This window comes from Oryzias melastigma, linkage group LG21 (genome assembly GCF_002922805.2).
Source record: "Oryzias melastigma strain HK-1 linkage group LG21, ASM292280v2, whole genome shotgun sequence".
NCBI classification, from domain to species: domain Eukaryota; kingdom Metazoa; phylum Chordata; class Actinopteri; order Beloniformes; family Adrianichthyidae; genus Oryzias; species Oryzias melastigma.
The window spans coordinates 6,775,189-6,790,899 of record NC_050532.1 but is presented as its reverse complement, the minus strand read 5'-3'; the positions used below and the strand labels follow the sequence as shown (position 1 = coordinate 6,790,899).

General features: G+C 38.3%; 1 protein-coding gene across 1 annotated transcript in view; it reads right to left on the bottom strand.

The window, feature by feature from the left end:
* Positions 1 to 2,962: 2,962 nt before the first annotated feature.
* plekhm3 (pleckstrin homology domain containing, family M, member 3) overlaps positions 2,963 to 15,711 on the bottom strand; it is a 40,039-nt gene continuing 27,290 nt past the window's right edge. The window contains exons 7-8 of the mRNA XM_024286735.1: positions 9,535 to 9,692; positions 2,963 to 6,782 (exon numbers count right to left, since the gene is read on the bottom strand). Of these exons, the coding sequence (XP_024142503.1) occupies positions 6,620 to 6,782; positions 9,535 to 9,692 (321 nt within the window). The 3' untranslated portion in view covers positions 2,963 to 6,619. The remainder of the gene's footprint in view (positions 6,783 to 9,534; positions 9,693 to 15,711) is intronic.

The window sequence follows — 15,711 nt, the reverse complement described above, 5'->3', positions numbered from 1 at the left end:
AGTCTTTTTTGTGAGAAGTAGTCTTTTTTAGTGTACTACCAGTATCCCTAGTCTACACCAAAAGAGAGGAAGTATACTTAAAGTTTTACTTTTACTATAAAGGTAGTCTTATTAAGTGTACTACAAGTATATCTAGTCTACACAAAAAGTGAGGCAGTATATTTGAAGTTTACTTTTTATATACCAGCTATATATGGTAAACTTAAATTGTTCCAGTTTAGTCTGAATAAGTATTCTAACCAAGAATACTAACTAAGAAGGTAGTATACTTCTTAAACTACACGTACATGGTCCATAATAGATTTGCTGTACTTGTACTTAGGCATACTTAATAAATACATTTCAAGTGTACTAGTTTTTGCGAAAGGTTCTCTCACATCCTCCATCCTAACCTGTAAAAAAACTTGAAGAACTTCCAACATTTTAAACGATCAGAACTTTGAAGCTTAACAATGACACCGGACACATTTCTGTGAGGATCCATTGGAAAGTTTTGGATGTGCCCTTGAAAAAGCTGCTGGATTGAGACCTCCTGAAAGCTTCAATGTGGCCAAACGAGCCTCTGAAGAAGCAGGTCACTGGGAGGACTGGGGCCCTGCCAGCTTTTGTGTAGCAGCTCGCTAAATGTCGTGGTGAGAGAACTGTGTGTGTGTTGGTGTGTGTGGCGTACACTCATCATGAAGTGAGAGCAGAGGCCCGGTTCTTCCCTCCTCTGTAACCGTTGTCCACATCTTTCCTCCTCCTCCTCCTCCTCCTTCTTTTTTTTCTCCTCGTCCCTTTTTTCCTCCTTAAACTGTCTTTTGTTTTCATTTTCGTTGGCATTTCTGCTCTGTTGTCGTCAGGGCCCTAAATGAGTCTTGACTGGTTGGCAGGCCACTGGAGAAGCACAAAGAACTTTGTTTTGCTCGCTACAGTTGATCCATTGTGGGCGTCCCACAATGCACTAATTGGCGATGACAATTAAGCGTGGTTGACACTCAGCTTCAATTTCGCAGCCTTTGCTCAGCATCCACAACATGTGAGAACGTCAGCCTCAGACTAAATCTACATCCAATCAGGCAGATTTGTGCTCATCGGGCTGCTGATGAAGGAAAACCTACGGTCACCTTCACCGTGTTAGCTCTTTAAAATAAGTTTCACAGAGAGGTTTTGACCACCATCATCTCCTTTGAACCAAAATTCCTCATCCACAGGAGGCTCACAAGAGAAGATCATGAAACTCTTTTAGACAAGTGTTATTCCTAATGTTCATTTCAATGAGGAGAGATCTTAGGAATGTGAACACAATAAAGATTTATTTGTGATACAGCCAATTTGCATGAAGTAAGTCTATAATTTTTGGCGGTTAGGCTCTGGGAGGATGACATGAAAAGACTTTGGTTGCTTTTTAGAAATTTAGAATTTAATTATTGTTACTATGGACATAAGCTCTCAGGTTCTATTCAATCCGTGTATCATTTGTTCTTTATTCTCAATTACTTCACCTCTCCTCTTTATTATATTCAGTTCTCTGTGCTTTTCTTTGGTACAGTGCGATTCAGATGTTGTTCTTTCCAATTCCAGGTGATCGTCTGTGCTCCTGTTCTTGTAGACCTCGCCTCTGGCTCGTCTTGGCTGTGGACCTCACTCCCACCTGTCTCCCATTCCTATCTGGCAGAACTCAATTCATATACGTCGTGTAGAGTTAAATAAACTAATTCTCCTTTAATAGTCCTGGTAAATCGCCTGTCTGTCCTGAGAGAAGATCTCTCCTTCATGTGGGCATCCCTAAAGTTTCTTCTTTTTTTTTGGTGAATCAGGTTTTTTTTTTTTAGGAGTTTTTCCTTACCAGGAAGGAGGGTCTAAGGACAGGGATAACCAGTTTTATTTTATTCTGTTTAGTTTTTAGCTATTCCTAATATTTTATAACTGACCTTCTGCTTCTACAAAATTACTGACGTTAAGCCCAATGAGGCAATCCTTTTGTGAAATTGGGTCTATATCACAATCGATCTGTATAAATAAAACTGAATTGAATTCTTTTTCCTGAACCTCACTAACCTGATGCAGGTCATTCAATGACTGTTATTGCTATCTCATAGTGGCGTCAAATGATCCTTTCTATAGTTTTAGTCTTTGGCGTGTTGACAAAGGCGCCACTACTCCTATTGCTGTGGAAAACCAGGGGATTTGCTTTCATGGAGCAACATGGAAATTGGTCTATTTGGTAAAGTTTCAATGACTCCATCATTTTCTCTAAGTTTAGTTAGTTTATATCACAATTAGACTAGAAACACATTTTAGTTTTAAACGTTTGTTGTGACAAAACAGAGGAAATCTTGACTTTTTCTTTCCAAAAATACAGGATTAGTGAGAGTTTAGCTGCTGGTTCCAGCCCTGTGAGTCCATGAAGACTCTTTAACTGAAAAATGAGTAACCAAGAGGAGGAAGGAGAACTTGTAAAATGAGCTTTTACCAGCTGTAGCAGCACCATATATCATAATATAAAAGTCCCTCATTTAGATTTTAGATTTTTTTAATAGATTTGATCATCTGTGGTTTGAGCAAGAGCTTCATTTGTTGCTTTTATTTGAGTTAGTTTCTATCATTGTACATTTGCTCTTGAACCAAAATAATAAGTAAATATTGAAGTTCTGAACTGAAGATATTCTGTTTTATAATCTAGAAGTTTTGAAATTCTTCCTGCATTAATAACCTCGTGATGTTTGCTTCCTCCTATGCAAAGATTCATTATTACAGTTTGCCAAATTAAAAGAAAATTAAAAAAAACAATAAAAATGTCAAACATTTACCTACATTTAGCTCTGAATACAAAATAATTCATTTTACAGCTAAATTTTGCTCATTTCAATGTTCCAAAGTATTATTTTGTGACATTATCATTTATAAAACAATCAAACAAAATCCAATTTTCCTCAACCAAGCATGAATAATCCTAAAAACAAGACTCGGACACTCCAGCGTTAAGAAGTTTATCTTTATTGGCATCAGAGGCTTATGGGTTGATCTGAACAGAAACAGACATAAGTAGAGCCGATTAGATTAAAAAACACCAACAATAAAATGACTTTCTCGTACTTGCATAAGAGTTTGGCTGCAAAGAAAGAAAAAATAAAATACTTTTCAAACAATAATAGGTTTTAGAAGTGCAGGACAAGTGTTCGAGTCCAGCCCCTCTGCTTAAATACTGTACAATATCTTTGTCCGTGGTGATCGTGAGACGGCGAGAACACGTCGGCGCATTAACTCCCCGTCAAAACAAACGAGACGTCCCATTTTTAATTCTCAAACGTTAGAGGTCGTCATGGAGATGATCAGTGCTTTTACAGAACTTAAATAAGAGAAATAAAGAATACAGAAACAGGAATTTTCAAGTTGTATCAGCAAACAATCAGTGCAGAGCTGGACAATGTAAATAAATGGATGCGCAGATGCCACATTAGAGCATCTTTAGCTACAATTCATCAAGCTGCAGAGCCCAGCACTTTAAGACTCATTTATATGTAAACTTAAATACATCTGGTTTGAAATTTCAACAGTTTTAGGGATTATTTGTGGGATTATTTCAACCGATTTGATATTTTTACACTGTGTTGAGTTAGAGGCACACAACAGAACACTTATCCTTCATAGAACCGTTTCTGAGAACTGGAATTTCACTAAATGTTGACTTTTTACTGGTTCTAACCATAAAAGGATTATTATTTTTTTTTTTTTTTAAAGAATTTGTTTTTTTTGTCAGGTCGTTCAAAACACCGGCACAGATCTAAAGAATCTTTATCTGTCATTAGAAGATCACAAATCCCACAGGATTGAAGAGAAAACTAAATTATGGACACCCTGAACAAGGGAAGGACACCAGAGCTTGACGCTAAATGAGCTGGTTGTTCACAGAGCACAGTTTTAAAGCACATTGAAAAAAAAGGGAAGATGTAGAAAGGAACCAAAGAGAGACACAGAATCCAGGATTCTGGAGGTCCGATGAGAAAGAGGTGCTTTGAGGAGATCTGACTTTTACTCCTGTTAGTCCACTGTTTTAACAGGTCAAAGGTCTTCATGCTTCCCTCTGATGTCTGACTTTAATAGAAATTAAAGTATTTGGGAAAGTTTTTATTTGTAATTATAAAAAAAGCAAAACTGAAAGAAATGAATTCTGTACAAATATCAATCTGGGTTCAATATAATGCTTTTCTGAAAAATATATGTTTTAAATTATATGTTATGCTACGTAATATAAGGTGTAAAACTGTTTACATTTGGTGACAAGAAACAGGTTTAAGGATACCTGCTTAAGAGGATTTGAAATTTATCCAGGTTATTTTAACACTGATTGGCTTCTTTTTCACAACAGACTGGCGACCTGTCCGGGGTGTACCCTCACCTTCGCCCAACGGAAGCCGAATTAGGCGACCCCATGACCCTGAAGCTACGTTCACACTGGTGATTGAGCTAAACGTGCGTTTTTTGCCAAGGGGCTTCTACTTTAACCTTTTCTTCTGATTACTAACGCATCTTAAAAGAGGCTCGGTGCAAACCTGGCGAATCTGGCTCCAGGCCTTTTCCTTCACAGCTCTGTTCAGATGCATGACAGACTAGGTGTTTTATAAGTATAGCCGGGCACAAACCAGAGTTATAAATTTCTCATTCATTATCAATGTTCAAATGTTTTGCACTTCTGAACACGATCCATACGTCACTACCAAATCTAAGTCCCTGATTGGTCAAAGTTCATCCTGATTTAGCTTTCACCGTCCGTTCAATCGCCGTGTGATTTGTATGCAGAGCCCCAAAACTGACTTTTTGCAACGCGTGAACACAAGATATTTGAACATGGAAGCCTAAAACGTGCATTTACATAAACTTTTAATTGGAAATGATCGCTTGAACGCGCATTTCCAAGGTCGATGTGAACGTAGCTTGAAAGGGATTCAGTGGCATCAGAAGACAGAAGGATAGAAGTAATTTTACTGAAGACAGGCAGACGATAAAAACAAAGATCCCTGAAACCTGCTGGGCTCCACATCACTCATAATTAAATAAATAAAACACTAGTGGAAAGCATCATTTAAAAGAATACTTTTGTCAAAAAATGTAGCTGCAACTCTCAGGAAATAAAACCAGAAGAGGTGTAGTTCCAACACATCAGTGCACTTTTATAGCTGCACTCTAAACTATATCCTCTATTTAGCTTTAGTCTATAGTTTCTCTGCATGCTTCTTCAACACAAGTCTCAGTCTGGTTTCTCTGCGTCAGAAAATACATTTTTTCCATAATGAATGAACTTTAGAGATGATACAAAATATTAAAACAAGAATAAAAATAAAAACAGATAAGCATTTTTTGTTCATAAACTTTTACCTTTTTTCCTTTTAAAGCTGCAAACCATGAACCTTTTCTCCTGGTTGTAGATTTTTTAGCTTAAAAAAATTACAAAGTGCAAATAAAGCTGTATTCTGTTTTTGTTCGTGTAAATATTCAACTTAAATTACAACAATTAAGAAGAAATAGCCAAACTGTAGAACAAACAACTGGGAAGGAAATAAATCAAAGAGAAGCGGCTTTTCTGACCCTTCCACAGGAAACTGTGGATTATAAAGGCCTTCTAGGTTGCATAGAGATCCTAAAAGCTAAAGGTGCTATCACATCTTATAGTTTCTGCAGGACTAAAGCACAAGAGGGAAAGGGATTTAGCAGGGACGGGAAGGCAACAACAAGAGAACCGGCTACAGGAGATTATTGCGCCTTTGTATCGTACAGGAATAGTGACAAAGTCCCTTTATAAATTAAAAAAATGTTTTGCTTTTTACATGTTTATGAAGAGAGAAATTATAAAACTCTTATTTTACATTGACATGCTAAATGTTTGGAGGGAAAACGTGGATGGAGAGGTTTAGAGTCTGGAAATCACATTCTGGTTATCCTGCAGTTTAATGCCAAAAAAATAAAAAACAATAAATAATTAGTTTTTTGACACCTTCCCCCTTTGGTCAAAAAGTAAAATCACCCCTTTTTAGGTTTGTTCCAGTAGATTTTGTGTTCGTTACGATAAAACAATAGAAAGTCTGCGAAAAAAATCTTATCAGGTTTATTTTTTCTCCGTTTTTAAACCAGATTATGCAGAAAAAAAGTAATATTTTTAGTAAAAAAACCTGATATTGCTTCAGCACACACTCAAAATTTGCCCTTTTATGTATCAACGCTTTAGTTAAAATTTCCCAGCTGACGTGTGTGAATTTCTCTTTTAAGAACTTTTTCCTGCAAAGTTTTATTTTCACTTTATTCATCAGAAGTTTAATTATTTGTTGTGTAAACAAAAAAAATTCCGGTTGATCATTTCGACACAAATAAGCAGCAAATTTTGTGCTTTTTGTAAACAAGATGCCAAATTGCTCAAATGTTTTGCTTCCCGGTGACATAAAAAAAAGAAAATGAGACTAAGCGTAAAGTTCTGTTCCAGATTTGTGCGTGAACGTGGGAGGAGACATCCGTTCAGTCTGCATAGCCTGACGCGGGAGCTGAGGAGGCTCAGGACGCCAGAGCGCCACGGCAGCATGGAAGGCTCTGACCTGCAGACGGGGCTTTCTGTCGAGGAGGCGGCGCGGCGGCGCCCTGACCGTTCTCAGGTGTTCTGGTAAGACAGGTGGAAGCAGTCGGGGCTGTCGTCATCGGGTGACCAGAAGGACGACGGCCTCTTGTGGTGCAGCTCTCTCCGAACGCAGCGGGGACACGGCTGTGCTTTCTGCCGACACTCTGTGTGGAAAACGGCGCCGCAGAGGTCGCAGCTGGAAACACACACATACAGAACTCCGTCAAGTGACAACTCTACACTGTTCCATCAGTAGTTCCTGTCCACAGAAGCTTTGCATTTAACAAAGCCAAATTTAAAGAGTGACACAAAGTTTTTTATGGGTTATAAGATGCTAGTGACACTTCTGTGATGTTACACAGGTAGAGCCAAACGCCAAAAAGGTGAGATGTCTTAGTCAAAAAGGAAGAGGGAATTGGATTTTTTAAAAATTAAACACCTCATTAGATTTTGTATCTTACACTTAAGTGAAGTCCGAGTCTAGTCCAATGACGTCACTTATGCTGTTAGTCTGTTTCCATTTGTGCCGCCACTTTGTGACTGCCTGAACTTCATTCAAAATCTAAAATTTTTTTTACAAACTCAACTCTGAAAAATGTTGCTTTTCCTTTGGTGAAACAGAAAACTCTGTCATGTGGGTCAACTCTGTGAAAGGCAGTGACCTCTGCTACTATTCTGTTGTCCTATGATTGGGGGTCTTTCCTAGATAATCTACTTCATTTTTAAAATTCTGAACTATGATCAATCTGCAAACAATGATCTCTCCTCACTTTCAAGTGTGAATACAGATCAACTAAAAATGTTGTAGGAATGGACATGAAAAATAAAACAACCATGACAAGGAATCACAAAAATATCTGGTCAGGAAATACGAAGAAGCAGTAAATATCATTTTCATTAACTGTATTTTAAAAGCATATACAGTAGTCTTCTAATTATTATGATCTTGATTTTCCCCAAATTAAAAAAACAAACAAAAACTAAGTCATTTTCTAGGACATAGTTTCTGCAGAGCAGCACCAGTTTGGAGTAACCCCGCCCCTCTTCCCCTCCTTTTTACTGAGAGCTCTTTGCTTATACACTCTGTTTAATGCAATTTTAAGCTCAATTTTCTTTATATACGTCTACCATCATCAGAAAAATTCAACAATAAACAAAAAAAAACATGTTCATTAAAATTAGTCTTTGAGAGTTCCCAAAATGAGTTACAAGTCAATATATATTAATAATCCTAAAATTAGCGCAACTTTTGAAGTATTATAGAAAAAACATTTGATAGAAGTCAAGAAAAAAACCTTTTCTGTTATTGCTGCAGTGTCTTTATGGGCGGTCAGAAAAGAGGACACAGCTGTTATCAGTTCACACTTTCTCCTTCTTCACGAATCATACGACAACTCAACAGCTGGTTCTGCATGTGTGTCTGTTCATGAGAGATCACAGCTTAGCAGGTCCAGATCAGCCCTTATCTCTCGGCTGTGTCACTCTGGGTTTTCAGTGATGCACAAACGACTTCTGGACTATGTTAGGAAAATCCTCTCACACACACAGACAGACAGATAGCCTGTCAGGTGGTGTTGTTAACAAACAGCAGGCTCATTCTTGCTGCTGTAAGTGTCACGTACTCTGGTTGTGAGACAGAAGGGTCGTCTCATCAGGCTTCACCTCTTCACGCTCAAACTTTAGCAGCTTCATCCAAACGCATCACAGAAAACTCAAGGTTTTGGATTTCAAAAGAATCCCTTTTTTCTTCTCTTGCCGTTGTTACTGTGGATAATATCTACAGCTGAAGGTTTTTGATAAAAAGTTGCCAGTTTTGTTCTCGACAATCAGAGAACAACTCTGCAGTGTGTTGTTGGTGCCACGACACAAGGCTGCAATCTTGTTGCCGACTTTGTGAATAGACTGAAAAAACTAAATCTGAAGAAAGTAAAAAGGACCAGTTTCAAGAAAATTGTGTTGTTTGAAAAATAGTCTTAACAAGAAAGTTTTTCAATTGTGAAATAATCTTAGTTTAAGAAAATAGTCTCAGTCATTACATTTTTTTTTCTTAAAATAAGAATTGTTGGTAGGACAATTTGTTTTACCCCATTGGCAGATTTTTTTTAAAGTTTTTTTTACTTAAACTATATATTTTTATGTTTTAGTAAGTTGTTCCTAGTCATCTTTTAATTATGATTATGTCGTTTTTAGGCAAAATCAAAATGCCTGTTTTGTTTTTAAGACATATTTTCAGCAAGCAGATTAAAAATGAATTTGTTTACATTCTCTACAGCTAGCTTATAGCACCTCACCACCCTAAGCTAGCATTAGCGTAGGGAAAAACGGAGAGCAATATCGGAGCTATCCAGTCTTACAGTTTTGAGACAGATGCTAGCTCAAATGAAGACGTAAATTGATCCATTTGTTTCCAGGTGGATGTATCAGAATTGTAGCAGAGAAGTGAGCCTTTAGCCCGCTCATGGCAGTGGCTGCATCACAAACCCACGTTTTTTCAAACCTGCTCCTGATCCAACACAATTTGAATAAAGACATACTCAGGAAAGCAGTTTTTATCTTAAAATGCTACATGTTAAAAACACCAAAAACACAGTTTTCATTGAAGTGGGTCTTTAAAGAAAATCTGCCATTGGGATAATAATTTTAGACTTATATCTAAGCGGTCTGCTTTTACATTGGATGATGAAGGTCAAATCAAATAATAACATACAATTTAAAAGTATGCATTTTATATACAGAATCCTTCCAAAAGAGTTGAAACTACAGCGGTGATGTTAAAGTTGGATAAATGTGGCGTGAGTGCACGGACTGAGGTCACTCTGCAAAAGATCAGATTTAAGATCAGATAAAACAAAAATCTGATTTAACTTCTTTGAATTGCTCAGGCTGTCAAAGAGCTAAAATGTTGTCTTTAATCTCAGTTCCTTGAGGTGGCGAGAAAAGCTTTGTACCTTCGCGTGGCGTTCTCCTGGAAGGGGTAGATGACCTGGCCATCGTGGCAGAGCTCACAGATAAAGCCTTTCTCCCGACACAAACTGCAGCTGAACACGTGAGAGCTGGCGAACTTGATGACCTTGGTTAGGAAGGGAGCTAGCTTCCCATCGATGACCTGGAGGAGGAGGAGGGAAGCGTTTAAGTGAGGACAAGTTCAACAAAGATACCCTCAAATGTTATCAGTCTAATTTAATAGTGTCAATTTAAACCCCTGGAAAAACTACATGAAGGAAAGTGAGACTATTGTGGTCATTAAAGACACACCGATCATCTTTTGATCTTTAGAAGTGGTCTTTTAATTAGGATTGTCTTTTTGAGCCGAAAAAAAAAAAAGTCATTTTTTCAGGACATAGTTTCTGCAGGGTGGTAGTAGTTCATTAGAAATTTGCCTCTGTCCAACCCCGCCCCCCTTCACTTCCCGTTGCATATTGGAGCTGAGCTTTTGGCCCACCCAGGTTTATTTTTTTCTCCCATCTGTTCCTGATTCACAACGATTTGACTAAAAAAATGGTTAGAAATTAAATTTGAGCTTAATTTCCTTATCTATCTCCTCCATAACCAGGAAAAATGACCCAAGAACATGTTAAAAACACAAAAAACGTGATTTACATCAGAATGGATCTTAGTTTGGACTAGGACAATAAAAGCGAAATAAACAGAAAATTTAAAAAAAAAAAACAGAAATTCTCTAAAAAGGTCAATATCATTGGTATAAAACTAGTCAAAGTGGCAGGAGCATCCCATAATTTCAGCCCTCTCCTCAACAACAACAACTGGTATTTCCAATGTTACCACCAACCTTTTCCCTTTAAGAACTTCCTATGTTTGACATCATTTGAGTTTGACACACTGATCCTGATTTCATTTCTGCAAAAAGACATTATGATGGAAAAAATCTCAATATTTGTTCTTTCAGCTCACAGAATCTGATTCAGTCCTGTTGAACTGATGCAGCAAAACCAGGTTCACTTTAAAGATCGAACATCACGAGAAGAAAACAGTGATGAGAAGAGCTGCAGCTAAAACCAGCAGGACCAAATACAAAAAGTAAGAAATGCACAATCTTCTATTGAATTTTAGGAAAAATGTTGTAAGGATCTATATTTAGATCAAAATAAAAAAAGGAGCTTAGATGATGCTGTGATACCTTTGCTCATGATGTGCGTAAAAATGCTTAGGCATAATCAAGAAACACCCCAACCTCACCAGAATGGAGCTCCATGGACAAACAGGAAGATATAAAGAAGAAGAGCCAGTTTGTGTTTGTGGAGACACAAATGTTTATTTCTCACAGAGACGATTGTGTTAGAAGTTATGAGGAAAAAAAGAAGACTCAAACTGAAAACAGGAGAGCAAACTGAGTAAGGCTGTGGAGGTCAGCGGGTGGGGGTGGAGTTGTATTGTTGCAGCAGACTGGACTACTGCACCAAGAAAAGAAGAGAAACTTAAGAAAAATCTGTCATGTAAGGAAGGGAAATGGAGCAGACAGGACAGAAATGTAAAAGTAAGAGAAAAACAGCATAAACTAAAAAAAAAAAACACACAAATTTAAAAAAGGAGTGAGAGATCCAACAAACAAGAGATCTTAAGAGAGAGGAAAGAGGCTGTATTCAGATACAAGTGGTTCCACCTGGGAGAGCTCTGGACCTCCCAATTACAGCCTCCTTCATGCTGTTTGTTAGACAAGGAGAAGACAAGAGGAGGATGTGAAGAGGAGAGAGGAGGAAGAAACCACACACACAGATGAAGAGGACATAGATCGTAGGACACTGAAGGAGCACCCGATACCACCCATACTTTAAAAACCGAACGCAAAACCCCAAAACTTTATTAAAAATCCACTTTTCAAACAATTGAGGGACTCTGTAGATGTTACTAAACTCAGGGGGGGTGTGTGGCAGAGACATAGACGCCCCCCCCCTTCGCCCGCTCAAACCCCGGCACAGTCCCGTCCAGCCCGGCCCACGTGACGAATGGCTCTCCTGATGGAGGCTGACAGGCTCAGTAATTAAGGCCCGCATAATTGGACTGGGCAGAGTCAAACGAGTGGCAGCACCGCTCCGGTGACTAACTGGTTCTCCGGAGGGACGGCGGCGAGGGAGGCCAAACAAATTTGAAGGGATGGATGGGGGGTGGCGGAAGTAAATAGGTAAAAGGTGACATTAAGACAAAAAGTCAGCTTCCTGCATGTCAATGAATGTGGTTTGCAAATATGGCCGATTAGGACAAAGAAATAAATGATAAAAAAAACTTTTTCTCTGTTGATTTAATAGCCATAAAACAATTCTTACTGCTTCTATAAATCCTCTGTGACCATCCCATTAACTACAGGAAAGTAGTGCAGACCAGCAGGGACACACTGAGGCAGACATCGAGGTTACAGCCTCCAACAGGAACAGAAACAGGGAAACCAAACGCTGATCTCGGTCCTGAGAGTCCGAGCGGGTCGGTATATCTGTCTGAGCCTCAATGGCTGCTTGGGGTAGAGCGGCGCAGAGCCCATCACATCTCCAGAAAAAACATACCACCTTCCACACCGATATGTTCAGATGAGAGTCCTCAACATACCCAACCACAACAAATCCAACAGCTTTGATGCCAAGTTTAAAACTCTGATTTAACTTTTGGTTAAACGATCCAGGAAAAAGTCCAACGAACTTGTTAATTTGATTTACCGTTAAACATAGAAATTAAAAAATGACTGTAAAAGAGTACTGGACCGAGTGATTGTGATGTCACCGGTAAAAAATGCTTACTTCAGGCTTCAACCAAATGAAGTCAATTCAGTCTCCATTTTTTTGCATAGGACATCGCCATGTTGGAGCCAGATGTCATCTGTAAGCAGTGACAACTCCTAACAATCAGGAGTCAGATTGTCAGAAGGCCACACCCCCACCACTGAAAGCGGGCTACACAAAATCTATCAAACATTTCAAACACTCAAAATGAGACCACATACTAGTATTGAGGCTTCTGATTGGTCAGTTTATAACTTGAATAACTTGGAATTAACAAAAAGGATTAGGAGGAGTCACTTTTTAATACAGTCAATGGTCAATTCTTACAACAAAAATAAATTTAAAAAAAACTCTGTTTTTTAAGGCACGCATACACACAAAATAAATTATGTTTGATGAATCCATTCTGCATTTTCTTAAGTGAAGATAAATTGACCTAATTGTTGACCCAGCTTTCACTGCAGAGGTCAAAATCCTACTGTGTGGGATAAAAACTGCAAGAAAAACACAGTTTAATTTTGATTTGGACTTTAGGGTTACTTGTTTCTTCTTTTTTGTCTTGTAGCACATTAGTATCAAACCAAACACACTGCTTGGTCACATAAAACATACAAAGTATCATAATAAAGACGAAAAGTCCCAACCGAAGACTCGGCAAAACAAAACCTGACACTATAGACTTAGAGTTCTAAAAAGTGACCTGTGTGCAACTCAAGATTTATTTTTGACCAAAGTGTTATTAGGTAGCTGTTTTTGAAGTGTTTAAATTGTATTGTAATTGTTGGATTTATATTTATTTAAAACAAAAACGGCTTCTTTTTTTGTAATACTTTTAATTTCCTGCAAAAAAAGGGTTAATTTAATTAAGAAATATTCTAATTTAAAGCAATAATAATAACGTTACTACTACTACTGCTATCACTACTATTATTAATAATAATAAAACAAAAATAAGTAATCAAACTTTGCTAATGTCTATTTTACAAGTCAGATTCCAGACATTTAAATTAATTTGCTGGAGTGATCTGCATTGTTCTGAATGTGTAAAACTGTATTGTACTCATCTGTTTTATTTTTGTAAATGGTGAATTTCTTGTTCTTAAGCCATTTCTAATCAAATATAGTTTTTATTTTTCTTTATCAGACATGTTTGAAGTTTTTCTTCCATCCTTACGAAGAAATAGCCTAACACCATCCAACGTTACTTCTAATATAAAAAATAATTAAATATACAGTCATAAACAGTGTGCAGAGCAACTCTTCACATATTTGACCCCCTTTTTTTTGCTGAAAACCCTTCCTAAACACACACACTGTCCAGCTCCTCCTCCAACCACCCACTTAAACTCCTCCCCCCTTCAGCCATCCTCCTAAACTCCTCTGCCTCCAATTCAACCTCTTCCTTCACTGCATGCAGAGTCTTTGTCCTTCAAAACCTCCTAATCCTCCAAAACTGCTTTTTAACAGCCGTTAGTACCCCCCACCATCCCACACACACACTTTCCCCTCAGCCCCAATGGGGAGAACACAAGAAGCCAGCTGGGATTACACGGCTCTAGAGACTAAGCTGAACTGTTCCAATAACACACTTGTCTCTAACACACACTCCACATGTGAGGAGCTCCGGTTAAAGCTAGAATTTGTAACTAAAACTGGTTTTCTGTTGTATGAACCCAGAATAAGAATCATGAATGGCATTCATTAATATGAACCATAAGAAGTACTGCTCGTTCTCCAGTTTGATGCATTGTAAACATTTAAAATGAACAAAAATGCTCAATTTTAAAGCAAATCTGTCCTGTTTGCTGCATGACTTGGGTCTTGTTTTATGATAAAGGTCTGTGAGAACCCGAAACATTTCCTCAAGAGGTCTCCATGCGGCCGGACAAGTGTGAGAGTGGAGGAATGCCAGGGTGTCGGTGTGGGAAGCACGTATGCCGCTCGAACAAAACCAGAGAAACCATAGTCCAAGTCAGCAGAGGGAAAAAGGGCAGAGTGTCCTTAGACAAACACATATGGCTTCTACTAAATAAACCGCTTCCTAATGGGGGGGAGATGGGTGGAGGCTGTTTGTTAGGAGGTAAAAAGACGAGTGTTGTCCGGGCTTTCGCCAGAGGAGCCCGGCTCTCGCTGACCTCTGAGCTGGAACAATAAAAGCCACGCTGATGAAGTGCATCATTTTATTCAGGAGGAGAATGAAAAGAAACAAGCTTGTTAATATGGAAAACCAATTAGGAGGCAAAGTGCTCGAGAATCTCCCAGAGAGAAGAGGGGGGAGGAGGAGGAAGAGGACAGGGAGGCGAGCGGACTCCTCCAAAGACACCTATTGTTGGATTTAGAGCCCAATCTCTAGTTTTGTGGTTTGTAACGGTGCTGTAAAGGTTTAGCAGAGACACGCATGTGTGCTGAGCGTGTGTGAGGCCGAGGGCATGTTGGGAAGAATGGAGGGATGTCACGCTTTGTTTTTCTGCCTGTTGATTCTGAATGTGACCAATTAGTGAAGCAGAAAGACACAGAGTGTGGGAGTGGAGGAGGAGGAGGAGTCCGCTCTCTTTCAGCGTGAGAGTCTGAGGCCGAGCCCCGAGTCAGGCTGGATGAAAGAAAAAAAGGGGCAGAGTACAACATAATGAACATAATGACAAACAAAAGAACTTTTCAGCCATTTGTAGTTGCTTTTCTCAACCCCCCACCACCCAACTCGGGTTTGACGGCTTGATGGTGAATGGTTAGGTCGCATTCCCTTTTTTAGTTTTTGAAATCTTTCCCACCTTTGCTACAAAATGTTTTCATCTTTTCGTCCTTTAATTGGAATTACTGCCACACATCAAAACCCAGAGGAAGGGACACACTTTCAGAGTTTTGACAAATAACTTTTTTGTGTGAATTGTGTCAAATTAAAAGAGCTAACCTTAACTTAAGGGATGGATCTTTCTATTTTGTTGATATTTGTCGATAAATCAAATTAAAAGACATTTTGACCTGTTCAACGTCTCAAAGTTGATTTGTAAATGACAAGCTTTTCAATTTACCAATCCATTTTTTTTACCCTTATTGCCAATTGTAATTGAATTTTATTTTATTTGGCTGTAATTTATTTTCTTGTGTTAATGCTTTATGGCTCAGGTCTCCCTTGAAAAAGAGATCTAATCTCAAGGGGATTTCCTGGTAAAATAAAGGTTAAATAAAAAAATGAATAAATTGCACTCTCCTTAAATTCATTTTTTCCATGTACTGTATTTTAGTGTAGTGTCAGAAATGTTTGTTTTAGTGGTATCAGTCTGCTTTTTTACATCTTTCAAACAAGGTTATAAAGTATGCTAAAGCAGCTAGTGCTTCTAATGACACCAACAAGTAGCTAGTAGTTCTAAAGTTATTGTGAACACAGTTAATAAAGTC